This window comes from Oryza brachyantha, chromosome 1 (genome assembly GCF_000231095.2).
Source record: "Oryza brachyantha chromosome 1, ObraRS2, whole genome shotgun sequence".
Lineage (NCBI taxonomy): Eukaryota > Viridiplantae > Streptophyta > Magnoliopsida > Poales > Poaceae > Oryza > Oryza brachyantha.
In genome coordinates this window covers 18596088-18615247 of record NC_023163.2, presented here as the reverse complement: position 1 = coordinate 18615247, position 19160 = coordinate 18596088, and the positions used below count along the sequence as shown (strand labels likewise).

At 38.9% G+C, this 19160-nt stretch overlaps 2 protein-coding genes across 2 annotated transcripts; one reads left to right on the top strand and one right to left on the bottom strand.

Annotated features, from left to right (window-relative positions):
• Positions 1-9394: 9394 nt before the first annotated feature.
• On the bottom strand, positions 9395-12130 carry LOC102718609 (WRKY transcription factor 71-like). The gene is made up of 3 exons (XM_040529973.1): positions 11512-12130; positions 10457-10600; positions 9395-10293 (listed from the first exon to the last, which is right to left on the bottom strand). Exons 1-3 carry the CDS (start codon positions 12021-12023, stop codon positions 9867-9869), a joined length of 1083 nt encoding a protein of 360 aa, XP_040385907.1. The 5' UTR covers positions 12024-12130; the 3' UTR covers positions 9395-9866.
• A 6264-nt stretch (positions 12131-18394) lies between these two features.
• LOC102717194 (mitochondrial import receptor subunit TOM7-1-like) lies at positions 18395-19020 on the top strand. Its single transcript, XM_006644329.3, has one exon. The coding sequence runs from the start codon at positions 18494-18496 to the stop codon at positions 18734-18736; it is 243 nt and encodes an 80-aa protein (XP_006644392.1). The 5' UTR covers positions 18395-18493; the 3' UTR covers positions 18737-19020.
• The last annotated feature ends 140 nt before the right edge of the window (positions 19021-19160 follow it).

Below are 19160 nucleotides of genomic sequence, written 5' to 3'. Positions count from 1 at the left end.
TGAAAAATTCGCTCCAACCAAAAATCGAACTCAAAACCTCAAGTGTTACTAAGACCTTTGTAACAACTAGTCTACATGCCGTTTCGCATGCAAATCTTGAGTTGGTTTCACGGCCACCAGCCTGCTCTCCCTTTAGATTCCTTTAGTCTTCTACACGACGGGAAAGCCCATCATCGCTTAAATGCTTACGAGCCCAATTATCGGCCCACGATTTTCGTCACGTTGTTGCTGCTTAGTCCAACCTGTCCATTTGTGGCCCGTTTTTGTGTTAGAAAACAAGTTAGGGAAAGTGAAAAGTCCATTTTAAGCTCCCTAACTATGGGCCGACTTCCAATTGTGTTTCTCAACCACAAAACAATGGCATAGAGTGTCCCCCCCAACATCTTTGGCCGGTGATATTTTAAAATAAATATATAAATTAACTCTATATATAAATACTCGAGTTTATACTATGTTTCGCAAATTAGAACAGAAACATAACAACTTGAATTATAGTCGATGCAACAAAGATGCAACAAAGCTGGTATACATATTTTGTGTATGGTATGCTACAGAGAAATATAAATTACATGCATGTTAGTGTTGTTTAGAACTTGTATTTTAAAAGAGATGGAAAATAGAATATATGATTATTTTAAAAAATTTTATATATAAAAAAGTAGATGATAAGAAAATATATAGTATAGTTGGTGGATGATAGATTCACTGCCACTATCGTTATCTTCTTTTAGAGAGCACTTTTATCATCATTAAAGAGTTACCACTGTTTTCTATGTAAAATTTGATATCTTTTGGTGCTTTAGATAATAGAAGATATCAAATTTTACATAGAAAACAGTGGTCATGGTACCTTCTTAAAGATGAGAAAAAATACGGACTACTGCCGTAGAGAGTACAAGCAAAGCCTCTGATAATTGCCGGATAAATTTTCTTGAACGTACGAATTTCCAAAGCTCGCTACTGCTTGGTACCGTCCAAACACGATAGATATACGTCGAATCTCTGAAAGGGAGGTGCCACCTATAAATATGTACGTGCAAAGCCGTTGCAATCGAAAGGGAGAAATTCACAAAGCGGTAACACTCAGGAGAGTCGCAATCTCGGGCCACCAATCCAGCCTGGATTAATGTTTGGTAATTGGTACTAGTCGCTTCAAGGGATTCTGTAGTTACCACATGTGCTTAAGAATTAATATTCATGCAGCTTCCAGGAAACATTACGTCCGACCACATTATCCTCAAAAGTTCGGTTCCTCAGATCTTGTCTTTGCCCCCTTTTTCTGTTCTGTGATCCTGAAACAGAGCACCCAAGTCTACCTCAGTACCTGGTGAAATTTCTAAATACTCCCTGAAAAAACACGGTTATTCATTTTTCTTTTCTCCGTCTAAGCACAAACATGAAACCATCTTAACCAATTTATAAATCGTCCAAACATCGGAGAGAGTAGTCATGTAGATGTGTTGGCCTGTTTTATTTTTCTTATTTTTACATTGCTGCGGATGTTTTAATGCCTTTCTAAATAAGTGCAAATACTTTGTTATCATTATATATATATTTACATCGTGTGCGCATCGTGATGCAAAGGTGTTGGAAGTGATACAAAATAAATATATTCTAAGGACAAAGGCACATAAAAAATAGACAATAACTTTGCAAAGATATATAAATTATTTACATGGCCACACAAGATTAATTAATTAGGCGCTTGTTTGTGCGCATGTGTGCCCAAAAAAAAAATGCTTTGTTTTGTGTGGGAGGTTTCATTCACTCAGCTCTTACTTTTGTAAGAATAAGATATATGTACACAAATTTTGAATCAAAACTAGCTTGGTTAACTATTTAAAATACTTCCATTTTAAGGTAAAATCATCTTAATAAATTTAGGTGAATTAGATGTCTATAAGTATACGTGTTTTTTCAAAGCTATTCTCTCTATTTCATATTATAAGATATTCTGATCTTGACTAGATTTATATGTGTACTAATAAATTTAGACACATATACAAAACATATATATTGATACATGAATTAATCTAGAAAAAATGAAAGTCTTATAAAAAGGAATGGAAATAAGGAGTAGCTTTGTAAGCATGACAAATATAGAATGGAAAACATATATAAAAACTTTCTATATCCAACTGTCCTTTCACCATGAAAATGAGTGTTCACCCATATATTCTCTAGATGTCATCAGCTTTTTATATCTTCAGAGGAATCTTTACAGACACTTTAATGATGAAGAAGAAGCCCACTAATCTTCAATTAGAAGATCCTGCCATCCAATAATGCATTTCAAGCTAAGCTCTAGCATTCAATTCACGTACCCCATGTTAGACTCGCATGCAAATGTTCGTAATTCTCTATTATATATGGTAGAAAGTTCGCCCTTTGATGTCGATGCAACACGTGCAGAACATGTATTATTTGATCACATATTTATATTGATATCTATTTATAAACGCTAGGACAATTATAGTATTAGGGAATGGAGACCCCATATGTAATCCAAAAATGTTCTTAACCACACATATATACCCACTTTTATCAAAAGTTGATTTCCATAAGTTTTGCTTCTCTTTTGTAATTAGAAAGAGGCCCCTAATTAAGTTAGTTTTAAACTAGAAAGTTTGTATCTCATTGGCCTTTAGAGGTTGTGGGCAATAGGACACATTCAAAGATAGAGCTCACTATGTACTCTTATCTAATCTATGACAATAACAAAAGACTATTTTAGAATGGTACATAGAGTCATATATTGTTTCTTCGTTAATACAACAAAATTTTTTTTATTACACTAGTTTCCTTTTCATCCACCCTCTAAGCCGTTGTCATGCATAGCAATGACTTTTCTCTCTTCTTTCCTATCTTTTATCAATGCCATCAAATTTGCTTGTTTAACGATTAATAGAGTTGGCTAATAAACATATTTGTATGTGTCCTGATAGGACATGTGCAAAAGTCTATAATAACAAACTGAGTTACTAACTATATAACTGAGTTAGGACACCTATGGGCCAAAGGGAGGAGGCATTCTCGACATGCTCAACAAACACCTAGAAAATGTTAACCATGTCTGCAACTTGGTCTCCATCCTACGTTGTGGCCTCATCGTATGCTTCCTCCGAGAACTCACAGGTAGACAATTCACGCTAAAACCACTTCCACAAATGGCAACCAACATTAATTGATTTCTTTGTAGCAGGAGTCGCCACACATGTGTACACCTATAAATTGTGAGTGTTTTAATTATATCCGTATTTATGTATAAACACATTCTCCTCTCTTAGTTATAGAGAATCCTTTCACACAGTAGCCGCACAAAGAACTAGTGCAGAAAACACCGGAACCTGCATGCAAAGAAGCTAGCTACTTGGCAACCTTTTATTGGTCGTCTTACGAACGCCCTTCTCGGTGTGTGCATGACAAATTGATGGATTGTGTCGCGAAGTCGGCAAGGTTGTAATTAGATCCATGATAGCTGGGCACTGATGGGAGAATCTCATCGATTGCATGCTCAACGCGCTAATTAATCTTGTATTGTCGCTACTCAAGTTCGCTTCTATTTATGTTTATAAGCTAAATTTAAATTTTAAATCTTAAATTTGAAGTTGATTTTAGGGGTATTATTGTCATACTTTATTTTCTAGCCTTTAATTTTAGATTGATAAAAAACATATATAAAAAGAATATTTGCACTTTTTTTTGAGAATATGCCGTTTGGCTCTTTTAGGGAAAAAGCCAATCCATGACACCCACACCCCCCCGGATCACAACTTCATCGCGTGAGTGAACGCATATATGTTTGCTAATTATGTATACTTACCTGTTCTTCGAAAAACTAACGAGAAATAAAGAGACTAGGCTTATTCGCTTTGTTGTCATTTTCAAACCTACTAAAATTTGGTATATTTCATGGATACCATTTTTTTTGTTAGTGTTCAATGTGTTTGGTTTAAAGGTATACCAAATTTTAGAAGAATATTAAAAGTGTAAGCTTCTAGAATTAATGAAAATTGACCGGGATTGTAAGAATAATTTAATTTGTTACCGTAGCAAAATTGATAATGCCAAAATTTGGTAGGTTCATATATAGTGATAAAAAGGTGGACAAGTCTTAGATTGTTCTTCATTAGTTATTCCGATCGATAGGACGGGGCGGGGTTTGTGAAGAGGTATTTCATTGCAACGAATATCCCTTGATATTCTAGAATTAGATGTGTACTGTGACAAAATTTGAACACTAAAAGTAGCTATGTTTTAGGGTGGAGATAGTATTTTAATTAAAAATATTTATATTCCCTTATTCCCCCATTTCTCTAAAGCTTTAGTTCTATTTCAGTCCATCAATAATAAAATTATTTATTGTGGGTTGTTAAACTCTCAAAACCACCCATACTACATGTTGTTAATATGATTTTTTAGGTGATTGTTAATATGAATTTACTGATCGAGGCAAGGGATTTGTTGTTGTCATTCATCTCTTATGCATCTGGACTACTGTAATACCCAGTGTTCTTTGATGCCAAAACTAAGGGTACGTTTGGTTAGTGGTCGAGGTAGGATGGGATATAGACATCTATATTTTTAAGGATATGGTGATCCAGATTTATGTTTGGTTAGATGGATGTGACGATCCAATGTTTTGTTTGGTTGGATGGATGAGCATAGATGGGATGAGCATATTTAATTACTAATAAATAATAATATTAATTAATCAACATAAATATTATCTTAATTAGTACAAATTAACAATAAAATATATCTATCATCACTAATTAACACTAATTTAAAGTTATTAATTACTAATTAATAACAAAACACACTAATTATTACTAAACAATCACTAATGAACACTGTTAGTGAGGGTGGATGAGCTCATCCAGCCAATTTGGCCGGATACACTCATCCAGCTAATTTAGCCGGATACATCCATCCAGTATCTTCATAGAATATTTCTCTCTTGGACCACCCTATCCAGCTTCGCCCGTGAACCAAACACAACAAAAAAACTGGGCGACCATCTCCTATCCAGGCAAGTCCAGTCAACCAAACACACCCTAAGTTGTGCCACGATCTTGATTATTTCCCTTTCCTGGATGCCAAAATTCCATTCTTAAAAATCCTATTCCAGAATAATCTGAAAGTTTGGGTTTCTGTATTGATTTCCCTCCAACTCGATTCAGTCCATCGCCAGAGTCATGGTTCGATATTAATCTCTCTCTCCATGTATTCAGTATGTGTACAAATGGTTTCCCCAAAAACTTAAATCTGACAACACGTAAAAGTTTGTTACAAAAGATCTGAAAAACCTGACACCTAGGTGTGATACTTGTGTGATCATTGGTGTGATACTTGTGTGGTCGCTCTTTAAGGATTGATTCCTTGGAGTGTCATCCAAATATATAGAAATGCAACCATATGTGTGAAATTGGAAGCCCTTCGCCAAGATAACTAGCCGGTTTACAAAAACTTTAAATGCCAAAAGATAGTGGATTTGATCGGATTTCCTGGTACTACATGTTCTAGGACCTAGTCTGTGATTGGTCTTGGACCCCTATTGTTGGCATGGGGTGGCTTTGAGTTGGCTTGGAAAATACCTTGTCACAAATTTCTCGTATCAATAGGTATCCGGTATCAGGTTCATATCATGTGGGTAATTAAAAAGCATCCCCTCTCTAGAGATTAACAAACTATTCGAAGCAGTCATGCCCACAACATAGTTTTACCATGTATTGTGAAAAAAATGTTGTTGCTTGAAAAACTAGGTGTTGAGATCAATTGGCGTCTATCTATGATAGAGGGATTATGAAATAAAGTGAAAGGTTGTCTAGGACATTAAGACATGAGGAGTCCAAAGACTTGTTTTCAACTCGTGGAGTCAATCTTGAGGAGTCGCACAAACTATGGACATCAATTTGAAGCATTGTTCAATCTGACTGCGTAAGGACCATGTCTCGCTCTAATTGTTGAGAAACACATACTTAGATGATTTCAATGTTTTAAAATAAAATGGATTCCAAAACCACAGACCTTACTTTGAAACCTACAATAAGGGGTGGGCAAAAAACACGAATCTTGTGGCTCAGATCATCTTGTATCAAGCTCGACCCATATCAACTCGAACTTGTAGTCTTAGTGAGTTGAGTTGAGCTAGGCTATTAAGCTCGTGAGCATAACGAACTAACTCGCAAGCTACTTGTTCACCTCGTTAGTACAAAACATCACTACATTTTTATATATTTAGGACTAATTAATTAGCTCTAAGTTTTATAATCACATCCAAATTATTATATTTAATCAATTCTTTGTTTATTAGTATCAATTATTATGTTAATATATGATATAGTGATAAATTTATAAATCATAGAGATAATTTAACTAAGATATAGCTCGTTAACTAGCCTAACGAACTAAATGAGCCAGCTAGCAAGACGGGTCGAGCTAGGCTTTTAGCTTGTTGACGCTAATAAGTCGATTTAGGCTAGCTCGTTATAACAATCCTAAATAAGTCGAGCTGACTCATTATTCACCCCTACTTGCAATAAACACCTAAATTTCTCTAGCTTGCAAGGTACGTAAGTACTCACCTTTGTTCTCTATTTAGTTCCTCTCCCAAGAATCTCAAGTTGAGGTGAAGTTAATATTAATTAGGATTTCGTCCTGATTCCCAATCATTTCCAGTAGTGTTGGTTTTAGTCTATTGGTTATATTAAAAGTGTTTTTTTACTGTCGGTTGCGCTCTTGGATGGGCCGCAAGGTGAAATCTAGTGCAAGTTAATATATGTTCTATTATTTGAGTTAAGAATTACAATGATTTATAATTATTATCGTTAATACTAGCATTGTATATCGGTTTTGCGATTTCGTAGGAGATATTTCGTGACAGTTTCCTATGGGCATACCCTGACAAGTGTCATCATACGATGATACATATTGGGGTATGACACTAAGGCGATAACTAATCGTTTTTTATGTCAAATATTCATGATCTCTAGTCTGTTATGCCTCATTTACATAAGACAATCGGTGATCCAAGCAACTATAAGATTACAAATTCTGACCAGTTAATATCTAATGTGATTCGACAATAATGGTTTCTTATTAAGCTAGTGAACTCTAGCGCGCGTGTTTACATATATACATGCACACGTATATACAAGATAGTTGCACTAATTATTAACCGCTGCAACCCCAAATTATACACATACAACCAAAAGTTAAGACTATTGAAAGTAAAACATAGGTATAGTATTTAAAATCAGTAGGTGCATGCGGACAGCGGACACAAGGTTGATATATAGAGCTATAGTTGTACTTGCTATATACCGATAATAATTAACAAGAATTACTAAGTTTCTCTTTCTTCTTCTTTTAGAAACCTCTAATTAAAGGAGGTTTTTTTTATTTCAAGAGGGGTTGTTGAACATTATTAAGTACATATGTACACACAAATATGCTAAAGCATGTCGTGCATGCCTCACAAGTGTGCCCTTCTCCTTTTTCCATTCCTTTACCACTCTCTGCATATGTGGTTTCTATCTTCTCTTACAAATAAATTACTCAACACTCTTAGTAAATAAATAATTTATGAAATATCAATCTAGGTAAAAAATTTACTCTCGCACATGTGTTTGTCTTTTTTTCTTTTATTAATTAAATAAATTAATCGGAATAATTTACTGTGCAGTGTGTGTATATGCGTCATTTGTCTTAAATAATTTTTCCTCTCTTGCATACTATACTTAAGGGAAAAATTTTAATAGTGAATTAACTTGTTTAATTCCAAAGCTACCTACCAGTTCTATTTCTACACCTGACCGCGTACCGTCAACAGTATATATTGATAGCTGCAGGAACGGACTGCTCCCTCCGTTTCTGTCTGAAAGTCTAAGACGTATTAGCTTTTTACACGGTCTCTAATTTTATTATTTGACTAAGTTGTTTTATAATAGGTTATTAACAACTACTCCCTCCGTATTTTTAATATATATCATGTTGACTTGTTAATGCATGTTTCACCATTCCTATTATTCAGAAAAAAACTTACTTAATTATGATTTATTTTTTGTGATTGGATTAATTACTAAATGTATTTTACTTAAAGCTTAATTTTTTTAATATTTGCACAGAAATTTTGAATAATACAAAGTCAAACATATGCCAAAAAGTCAGCGAAGTCGTATATTAAAATATGGAGTATAAAATTAACTCGTGCAAAAATATATTTAAATATGAATCTAACAATATTGCATGTATAACAGAAAACACATATTAGTTAAAATAGTAATTTTGCGCAAAACAAAGATACCTTATATATTTTAGAACAGGCCATACATGCTTGCACGAGGGAAAGAGAGTTTGGTCAAAAATGACGGCAGAGGGAATAAAATGATGGCACTAGAGTACCAAAACTAGAGAATTCAACTATGTCCAGGGGAAACCGAAATATTCGTATCTGCAAACCCGTATTAAAGGCGCAGCTTTTGCGTGGCAAAGATACAAAATACATGCATGTGTGAGTGCTGAAAGGAGTTAGCTTGGCTTTTTATCATTCCATGCATGCATGCGTGAAAGGATTAGACCATTCAGCACCTGCGCTCCCAAAGCATATGTCGTGAGGGCAAGTTATTTGCACGTCACATTCATAACTTACGCTTTCTAAAATTCACCAAGACACCCCTTTTATCTAGATACATTGTGAGAGTACACTGAAACTTATATTTTAGAATGAAGGTACTATATATGTGGGTTTTAATTCTTAATGTACCTTTAAAAATGTGCTGGACTCACCATCGTCTACCAGACCTCCATACGTACGGCTCCTATACTTCTCGGGGAATTAATACATCGATCATGGTTATTCACAGAACGTATATATAAAGCCAGATAAAGCATCATATTCAACACATGTTTCGATTATTAGATTTTAGATCAACATGTACAAGAATTCGAAAAGGAAGAAGAAATAACTGTCTGTTTTACTGAACTGAATAAGAATTAAATAGCTATCGATATATTTCTAGCACAAAACCGATCGGTACCTAGCTAGTGCATCGAACATTGGAACATCACGAATATTTACTTATTCGTGTGTCAAAATCCCAATATTACGTACCATCTGCTACCAAACAAAACAAGCAAACCATGCATGATAAGGCTATCTTATGGCCACTACCACAAGAAACCGGCCATTTCAGTGTTATCAATGTGACAGTGTCCAAAGCAATCAGAACTCTCTTTTGCATCACCGCGTATCAATTCCAGCTTTACATATATAAAATTATATATGCAAAAGAAACTAAACCCTTCTTTCGTTCAGTCTAGCTAACAACCAAAAGCGGGTCGACCATATAATCATATATAAAGATGGCATCCCCTTCTTCGATTGACCAAATTAAGCAACATTAATGTGAAAACTATTGATTTCCTCTCTCCGAAATGAGTCAATGAGGTACACATGATATACATTAGTACATGTACAATAAGTCGAGGTGTAGAATAGTAACGGAAAAGGGCTAGCTGAAGAATTAAGTGGAAGCCGTTCTATATAGTTATAAAGTTGTAGCGTCCATCTCTACTGATCCGTTCAGTTTGTAACCAGGGAGGTGTTGACAAATGGAAGAGAGAAAAAGCATGCAGTGCACACACACGTACAGGTTATACGTTTCAAGATGGAAGCTTGCAGATCGAAATCAATTAATTAATACCAATTATATATTCTCACAAAGACCAAGCTCGAGCACTCACTGTGGTACGTAGATCACATTTTGGCGCAGCTCCTCCACTGTTTGAAAAGCATCTTGATAAATTCTCTCTTCCTATATCCGGGTGCTAGTTAAGTAGTATATTTGTGTATAGAATTGAAGTTAGTCATGGGCGTTGCTGGGCATTGTTGAAGGGAAGAGGTCTTGCAAGAGGGCGTAGTCGGTGAAGTGATGCTGCTGAAGAGGAGGGGCCGTGGACATTGCATCTGCAGCCGCAGGAGGCGGAGCAGCTACGCCTGGCAAGTACATGCTAGGGTTCGCGGCGGCGGCCGCCATGGGGTAGTGGTGCATTAGGCCCATCAGTTCAGGGTGGAACCCCGCCGGCATGAGGTGCGACGGCGGCGGCAGGCCGTGCAAGCCGCCGGGCATGAAGAGGTGGTGCCCTCCGGCGCCCCCGCCGCGGAGGCTGGCCGGGCTGTGGTGCGTGTGCTGCCCTTCGTACGTCGTGATCACCGTCGACGGGTCCTGGTACGACCGCTCCACCCTCTTCTTCACCCCGCACTTGGGCGTCGTGCAGCGGTAGTAGCTCCTGCATTTGAACTGGATCAGACTTGCTAGCATCTAACGTGAATGCACTTGAACACCACCACATCATGGCATGCAATTGTACATAGCACAGTAACATGTAGTACTATATATGTATGCTGCAACTGGGAAGAATCTCATTAAGGTATATGCATGCATATATGTACCTCGGGTATGGGCTGTTCTTGACGGCCTTCTGGCCGTACTTGCGCCACCGATAGCCGTCCTCAAGGTGATCAACCTCGCTCTTGGTGAGGAAGGCGACCCGCGGCTGCCGCTGCCTCTTCTCAGCTTTCTTCTTGGGCTTATTCCTGTACAAATGCATGGTAACAAGACAAGATCAGGTCAATCAGCTAGCTAGCTATTAGGAAGAGAGAGATATGATCAGAATACAGGAGATCGGTTGGTTAATTTTGCTGCAGTGACAAGCTCAATCAGGTCTAATTATTAGCTTGGACTTTTTCAGGGCACTAACAAGCCAGCGCTAGCTAGCTTGCTAGATGGGATCGATCGTGGACTATGGGAATAGCTAGCTATTTCATGTTAGATTAGGACTAGAAAGACTTGTTATTTTTGATATATATTTGGGACTAATAAGTTAGCTAGCTAGCTAGCTATCTGTTGGATTGGCAGTATCAGCGTTAATTTTGCAAAAGTGGTGAGGATCAATTGATTTAGGTGGTTGGTAATATGAAATATATCTTAATTTGAATCTTTTCTAAAAGGTGAAATCATAATATAATCTTCCAAGACCAAGCAGGTATCTAGTCGGTCAAAAATTGAACCTGTATCTCATAGCAATTGAATCATTCTATGCAAGAGTTATGACTATCCTGGAGTACGTCCCGGTTTGTCTATATTAAATCGAGCAATAAGCACACAAAATCGGAAAGATCCTATCATCTTGGAAATTGGGCAAAACCGAAATCAGAAGAAGAGGGGAACTAGAAAATAGTAGAGATCTACTCAATGAAACTAAAAGAACCCTAAAAAGGCAAAATTCCTAGCAAACCCTAATGTTCACACCATACATGCAGCACAGAAAGCATAGAGAGAAAATATCAGGTCAATTTTGCAACTTCGCAACAGTATAACTAACCAGATCTAACACCAAGAAAAGGTATCCCCATCTCAAGTCACGCATCCGCGACGAATCAAGCAAGAAATCAAGACGACAAGAATCACACAGAGTATAGAGTAGAATCAATGGAAATTAACATACGGTTTCTTGGAGTTCTCTCCATCCTCCTCATCTTTCTCGTCCTCCGCCTTCGCATGGCCCTTCTTGCACCGGCGTGATTTCCCGCCCTCGGCCTCTCCGTCGCTGGACGAGAAGGACGCCGATGAGTTGGGCGTCGCCTGCGCCACGCCTTCTCCGGCCACACCGCCGGTGCCCTGGCTGTCGTGACTCGTCACATCCACCGACAGCTCCTGCTTGACCGGCGTATCCTGAGACGACGGGCCAGGTACGTCGAGGTGCCGAGCTAGCCCGGAGGGATCCAAGAACCCCTGCAGGTAGTCCGTGATGCTGGAGTACGGCATGATCTCGTCGGCACCGCCGACGCCGGTGGCGCCACCACCACCGACGCCACTCGGCAGCTGGCTGAAGAAGAAACTTTCCATGTCACTGCTGTTGTACACGTAATCATCAGCGCCGCGGTCGCCGCGGGCGAGGTGGCCGTGACCGTGCTGCTGGTAGGGGGCATGGCGATCTCCTCCTCCTCCAGAAGACATGGGGTGTGTGAGGGTGTGGGAGCGAAGCTATGTGTGGAAAGGGAGGAGAGGCGTTGAAGTGAGGAGGGTTTGTGCTTTCAACCAGTCTCTCCTTCCTTTTGATTTCTTTTTTCTTAGCTGCAAAAGGGATAGGCGCAAGATACGACTTTTTGTAATGGAATATGTAAATCTGTCTCGGCGCGGCGTCTAGTGATCTTTCGTTTATATACGTACGTCCTGTCTAGTATTCTAATAGATAATGCTATTAATTCTTAGCACATATTTAACCATTTATCTTGTTATTATTTAAAAGTTTTGTGAAAATATGTAACTATATAAGTCGTAATTAAAATACGTTAATAACAAATTTAATTAGAACAAAATAAATAATAACTACGTACTTTTCAATAAGATAAACAGCGAAACATGTGTCAAAAAGTAAATAAAATTATCTATTAAAGTATGGAGAGGGTGTATATAATACTCCCTCCATTTATATTGTAAAATTATTTTAGTCTGATTCATCTATTAACCTGTGTATATAGTTTATATACGTATCTAAATTTATTAGTATCCATATAAATCCAATCAAATATAAAAAAAACTTACCCTATGAAACGGAGAGAGTACTCCATGATTCTAGCAGTACAATTAATTCATAGTTTTTACCATATTGAAATATCATATTTTCTAGTATAAAATTAACTTAATATCTCTAGATACTAAATACCTCGAGCTACCAATAGTTTACACTAAAAGTTTAATAGCTTAAGATAATTTATCAAGATGGTAAAATATATATTATATACTATCACCCCTATCTTTTGTTTTGGGGTTTGGGTCATAAGTCAAAATTTAAATTTTTAACTATAAATTTGAAGTTGATTTTGAGGGTTTTCACTAAAGTTTATTTTTCAACTTTGTCTTTTAGATTGCTATTAACACATATATAAAAATTATATTCACAAATTGTTTTCTGCTTGCTCCCCTAATAACTCAAAAGATGACCGCCACTAGTCAATTCTTAATTGCAGAGACGTTTTACTAATGAAATCAGCGTGCTTAATTAAGATTCTTTTCGCATGTGTTGGTCAGGGAGGTATTAGGTATATACAGGACCGGCCGGTGTCAACGTAATTAAACTGTACGTGTAGGGCCTGTACTATGATTAGTTGAAACCATATTCCAGACAGTGCAGCTTACTGTATGTTCAATTAAGATATTGTTTCCCAGTCGGTGTTGTGCATAGCGTGCACATATATACCATGTACATGTTCTTGTTAGTGCCCATTAATTTGAACACTGTAACTGACTTAAATCCACCGCGTTTTAACGGTCATATACGGGGATCCAGCCAAGAGTTCGAAACTGTTGCATGTGAATTCGATTCAAATGTTTATATGCATGATCATGCATGCATCAAGAGGGATTTTAAATGATTTGCACAGTACGCTACAGCTCTTTCTTTACATACACGTGACATGCAAAGTACTGAAGGATGACATGTATCCATACGTATATACAGCTGTACATATTTATGGTTGGATAGTGGACGTACGGCTGTCACAGTACCAGCACTGTGCACAGCTACCAAACTAATCTCTCATCTTGTTAAGGACAACTCTTTTCATGTGGTTAAAAAATCGAGAAGAAAGACGTCAAAAAAAATTCGAGAAGAATGTTCATTGTAATTGCCTTCTGCTCTACACAATCTAGCGCATTGACCCCATGGTCCAATTGATGAACGTGGCAAAAAAAATATATATGCTTGAATCTGTCGATGTGTCTACATCGAACATGTACGTCTACATGTTTTTAAATTCTGTTGAATTCGTAGAGAGTTGACTTAATTGATCATATCATCACTGATCATTTTTGTCTTTACTGCCTTTTATATTGTGAAATGATAATTGTTAATGCAGATTCTACTATTATATAGCTAGATTTGAGTGTGTTGAAAAAAATAAGTTAATTTATAGATATCACTCCTCCCACATGCTAGTATATTTTTGTAACAGGTCTCTATATATATATATATAGATCCGTTTAGTTCCAAAAACATCATCTTGAATCTTTGGACACCTAAATTGATAAAAAAACTAATTGCATAGTTAGGGACGAAATCATGAGATGAATCTTTTAAGCCTACTTAGTTTATGATTATCCATAAGTACTACAATAACCCGCATATGCTAATGTTGAATTAATTAGGCTTAAAAGATTCGTCTCATGGTTTTCAGGTGAGCTATGAAATTAGTTTTTTATTCGTGCGCGAAAACCTCTTCCGATATCCGGTCAGCGTCCGACGTATGTAAGTGTATAAATTGGGATGTGATGATGAAAAATATGGATTGAGCATGAAACACTGGATCCCACCAGTTTTTTTGCACGTGTGATGTTAAAGGAGGATGGATTACTCTAATTTTAACTTAGATCAATACACAAACACAAAAATAAACAACAAAGTAATTCATAAACGATTAAGCATATGAACTTCCCCAGATAAATTGAAGTCTATATTATGGCTTCTTTCCCAAGAATTCTTGTCAGTGAAATTGTACTACACTACGTATATATGGAACCTTTTTTAGGCAAAATAATGTAATGATTTTCAGCTGATCAACTAAACAATACTCTGTCATATTTTCTGGTTTAAATGACAAAGCTTAAGTACAATATCGAAAATATAATAGTGGGAAAAATGGAAGTATATTACAGAAGATAATTATTTCTTATTTGTTCTATTTATTTCACCCCAACCCTCACATTCTTTAGCTATATTATATTATCTCTTATATTATACCTAGTCACAATATAAATATTTGGTCTTCGCCTGCTGTTTTCAGAGTTCAAAATTTCGATTTGGCCTATTATATCTACCGGAGACATAGATAGAATTGAAACTTCAAATATTTTCAGTCAGGATGTCTTAAACTTGAATAAATGTTAGTGAAATTGAATAATTTTTGCTAAATGCAACAAAAAAAATCTAACAGTTTCGACTGGAATAAGGTCTCATCTTTTCGCAGTTGCAACTGCTTATAAGCCAAAATTTAAATTTTAGAACTTAATTTTGGACTTGATTTTGTGTTCTTTCGTTGTGGTTTGTTTTACGGATTTTGGTTTTGAGTCGTTATGGACACGTATATAAAAGTTTTACTATAAATTATTTTTCGTTTGCAAAACACGTTTTCGTTATTCCTCTAAAAAGCAAAATGATGGAGCCATTGGGGTGGTTGATGTCGGAAATTTCAATCCGGAGTTTTGAACCATGACTGTGATTAGCGATGCAAGGATATGTATTGCTAATGAGTAATTTTACCATACTGTAGATACTATTGTTTCTATATAAAATTTGGTATTTCTTGATACCTTAGATATTAGAAGTTACTAAATTTTATATATAAAACAGTTGTGTACCTTCTAAAGAATCTGAAAAATGCTCATTGCTAATTGACACATATGCAGTGTCAGCGCCACATTTTTTTCCTATGAAAACTTCATCTGACAAACTGGCATCTATAAAATTGTGCGCTAGTAGCGCATATACACCAATTAGCAATACTGTCTACAAAACTGCATGTATGTAATTTGGTGTACTTAATAGGGTTAGTGCACATACAGCTTTGTTGTTTGATAAATTTATTTTTCTAATTTCTATTTCTAGGACTAATTTGCATGTAAAATATGAAAAGTGCCAATTAATGATGGATCGAGGTAGCTATAACAGCCAAAGAATTACTTTTCTTCCACATATTTAAGGACCGTGGTTTGATTCTCTTCAAATCAAAACTCAAAATCCAACTAAAACATTAATACCAGAGGAAAAATATCTCCCTGTTATTAAGAAAATATATTTCTAGCATAGCAACCAAACAAGCAGAGACACTCACCTAATTAAAAAACGGCCGGCGCCGTGTTCCCCACCCACAGCTATAGTTGATTACTACTCCGTGGATGGTGAGAGATCACGACTTCTGTTTCTCCCATACCACGAGTCACAGCCGGCCAGCGCCGCGGGCGTCGCGTCCCACCACGAGCCGCGTGCAGTACTACACATACCGCACAAATCCCGGCCGTACGTGCATACACAGCCCCGCAGCCTGGACGGGAGAGGTTGGACCGACTCTCTCTCTCTCTCTCTCTCTCGTATACGTCGATCGATCGGCGCCACGCCGCGCCGCGCCGTGGAGTCAAACTTTCCCGCTCTATTGGCTCCCCCCGCCCCCGCGCGCGCGTGCACGCGCGCCATTAAGCTAGACGGGGTCCAACCCGGCCACCAAACCGGCAAATTAACCCCAGCGGAACAACCAACCCAGCCCGACGTCACGCTCGCGCTCTCGCTCGCTCGCTCGTCACCTCGGCCGTGTACCGCTGCGCCACACGTGGCGTGGCGTTGGTCGCGTCAGGCCGGCCCCGTCGCTCGCGGAGGCCCCATCGCGTCAGGCCGGGGCAGCGAGCAAGCGATGGGATGGGACCCGGGCATCATATCGGGGCCGTATTGATCCATTCATTCATTCGCCGGCGTGCGCGCGCGCGCGCGCGCGACGGTGTGAACGGCCCGGCGCCGCGATAGTACGATGGATATATGGTAGGCGGGGCCGCGATAGCAGTGGGTTCCAGGCCGAGTTCCGTCTGGTTTCCTCTGCTGATCTCCGGGACAATTTTTCGCGATTTCCGCGCGTGCGTCGATCGGGGCCGGGGCCGGCCCGCGTCGGCAGGCAGGTCATCGGTTGAGGTTGGGTTGATGCTGTGCCGCTGTGGGGCGGGGGTGGTGGATACCGGATCTCGTGCGTGTTGGTGCAGCGCGCGGCGCGGCGCCGTACGTGGTGGTGGAGCTGAGCCCGGCGGCGCGCGGTTTGTTCCACCGCGTGCACGTTTTCGGCTTCGCCCCTTTTTGGCGATTTGATTTTGATGCCTGCTCCCGATGTGTCCGTCGGGTGTCGGTTCTACCCGAGACAGCGGGGTCGGGCCGTGACTCCGACAGGTTTGTTGTTTCCCGGGCGATCGATTCGATGCTAGTGGAGCGGAACGCTTGAGCATTGCTAACCGTTCATCTCATCCTCTATCCTAAAAATAAAAATAAAGAATAAATATTATAAATTAAGCTCTAACAGAACGACTATCCTATCATTTAGCCTTCATATTTAGATGATCTCTCTTCATCCTCTATAGAGATATAGAGAATGTCATAGATATAGAGAATGTCATATATGGATGATCTGGTAAAGTACAAAGAAAAATAAAGGGTGAAACTGTTTTAAAATAATCGTCCAAATAAAAATATGAATTATCAAATTTAGATAAGTTGTTAGGAATGCTCTAATGTCCCCAGTGATGTTTCTCCTCTCAAGGAGTTGTAGGTGAGCCGGTGAATATATAGAAGTATGTATCCCCGCTCGGTTGATGAGACGATTTGGGCGTCTATGGCTGCTACGTTCAGGTTCTGGTTCTAGTTCATCTTGTGGTCAATACCGTACGTCTGTCAATTGTCATGAATGAAACGGACAGTTACCTTTTTCCTCGCGTTGAAATATAACTCTAAGGCTGCGTTTAGATAGCAAAATAATATTTTTTTTACTCGTATCGAACGTTTGATCGGATATCGGAAAAGACTTTCGGACACAAATAAAAAAACGAATTTCACAGCTCGCCTAGAAACCGCGAGACGAATCTTTTGAGCCTAATTAATCCGTAATTAGCGCATGTGGGTTACTGTAGCACTTATGACTAATCATAGACTAATTAGGCTCAAAAGATTCGTCTCACGATTTCTCATATAACTGTGTAATTAATTTTTTATTTTATCTATGTTTAATGCTCTATTTAGATGTCCAAAGATTTGATGTGATGTTTTAGGGGAAAAATTTTTGGCAACTAAACAGGGCCTAAGATGCGGCTACGGTGTTAGCGTGGCAACGTAAGATCTGTGTGAAAATGCCGAGGAATTCGTGGCAAAGAGGCCGATTCCTGAGCGGTCCATGCACGCTGCCGACCAGTCGGTGACTAGTCTAGCATACTGATCACTCTGCTCAGCTCAGCTTCCGAGCGACCGTTGTTTTGTCCATGGCACGGCCGTAGCCCTGCAATATGACTATAGGAGCGATCGATTGGCCTGCCAAAAATGCAAAGGAAGAGTATGAACGGTATCCCAGTTTAAAACGAGATAAGCCTAAACGTTGGTATCATATCTGATACCTAGCTATCTACTAGTATCAAAAGCATTTCTGAAAAATGTCTAGCCCAAATACCGTAAAATATAGCCCAGATTCTATGGAAAAGCAGCCCAATAGAAACACTGTTTTTTGGGGCCCATGAGGTTTCTGCTCGCAGCCCTTAACAAGTTAGGGGTCCAAGTGGCCCACGAACAAGCCAATAATACCCCCAAATCACAGTAACTAGAGAGATCACCAAACCCCAGAGCGACACATCCCCACAGCACTAGGGTTTCTGTCCAGCGACGCGAATCGAATCAAGAGGGGGGGGCCTCCATGGCGTCGCGGCCGTCGCTGAAGCCGAAGCCGAAGGGCAAGGGCGCGAGGAAGGGGTCTCCGGCGGGCGACGAGGAGCAGTCTACGGCGGCGGCGGCGATGCAGTTCGTCAAGGTGTGGACCACTTGGACCATGAAGAAGACCAAGGTGGCGGCGCACTACGGCTTCATCCCGCTCATCATCGTCATCGGCATGAGATCCGAGCCGAGGCCCTCCCTCGCCCAGCTCCTCACCCCCGTCTGATCTGGGATCGCCTTCAAGTCCTAGATGCGATCGATCCATCTGCCCTGCCCTCTTTACTAGCATCACAGTACTCCCCATCACTTTAGTAGTATAATAACTAGTATTAGTTATTTCTTAGATCGGGCTGTCTGAGCTGTTTGATGCTTCTCTGTGGATCTAGAGGCTTTTTTTTTCTATGTGATTCTAATAATGTTTTACGGGTGGATGCCTCTTTGAACCAACTTTTGTTATCAATGTGCGGCTATATGGATCTGGTATTAATACAATACTTTGGTATGGAGAAATTTCTTGTGTTATTTGTATAAAAGTTCATTCCGTGGCCTATGGCGTGTCCCTGATGTTGTGACTGAAGTACTAAACTAGTGTGGAGCAGTAAGCATTTGTAGTAAGCATTTGTTATTTTGGGAAGATATGTCACCTCATC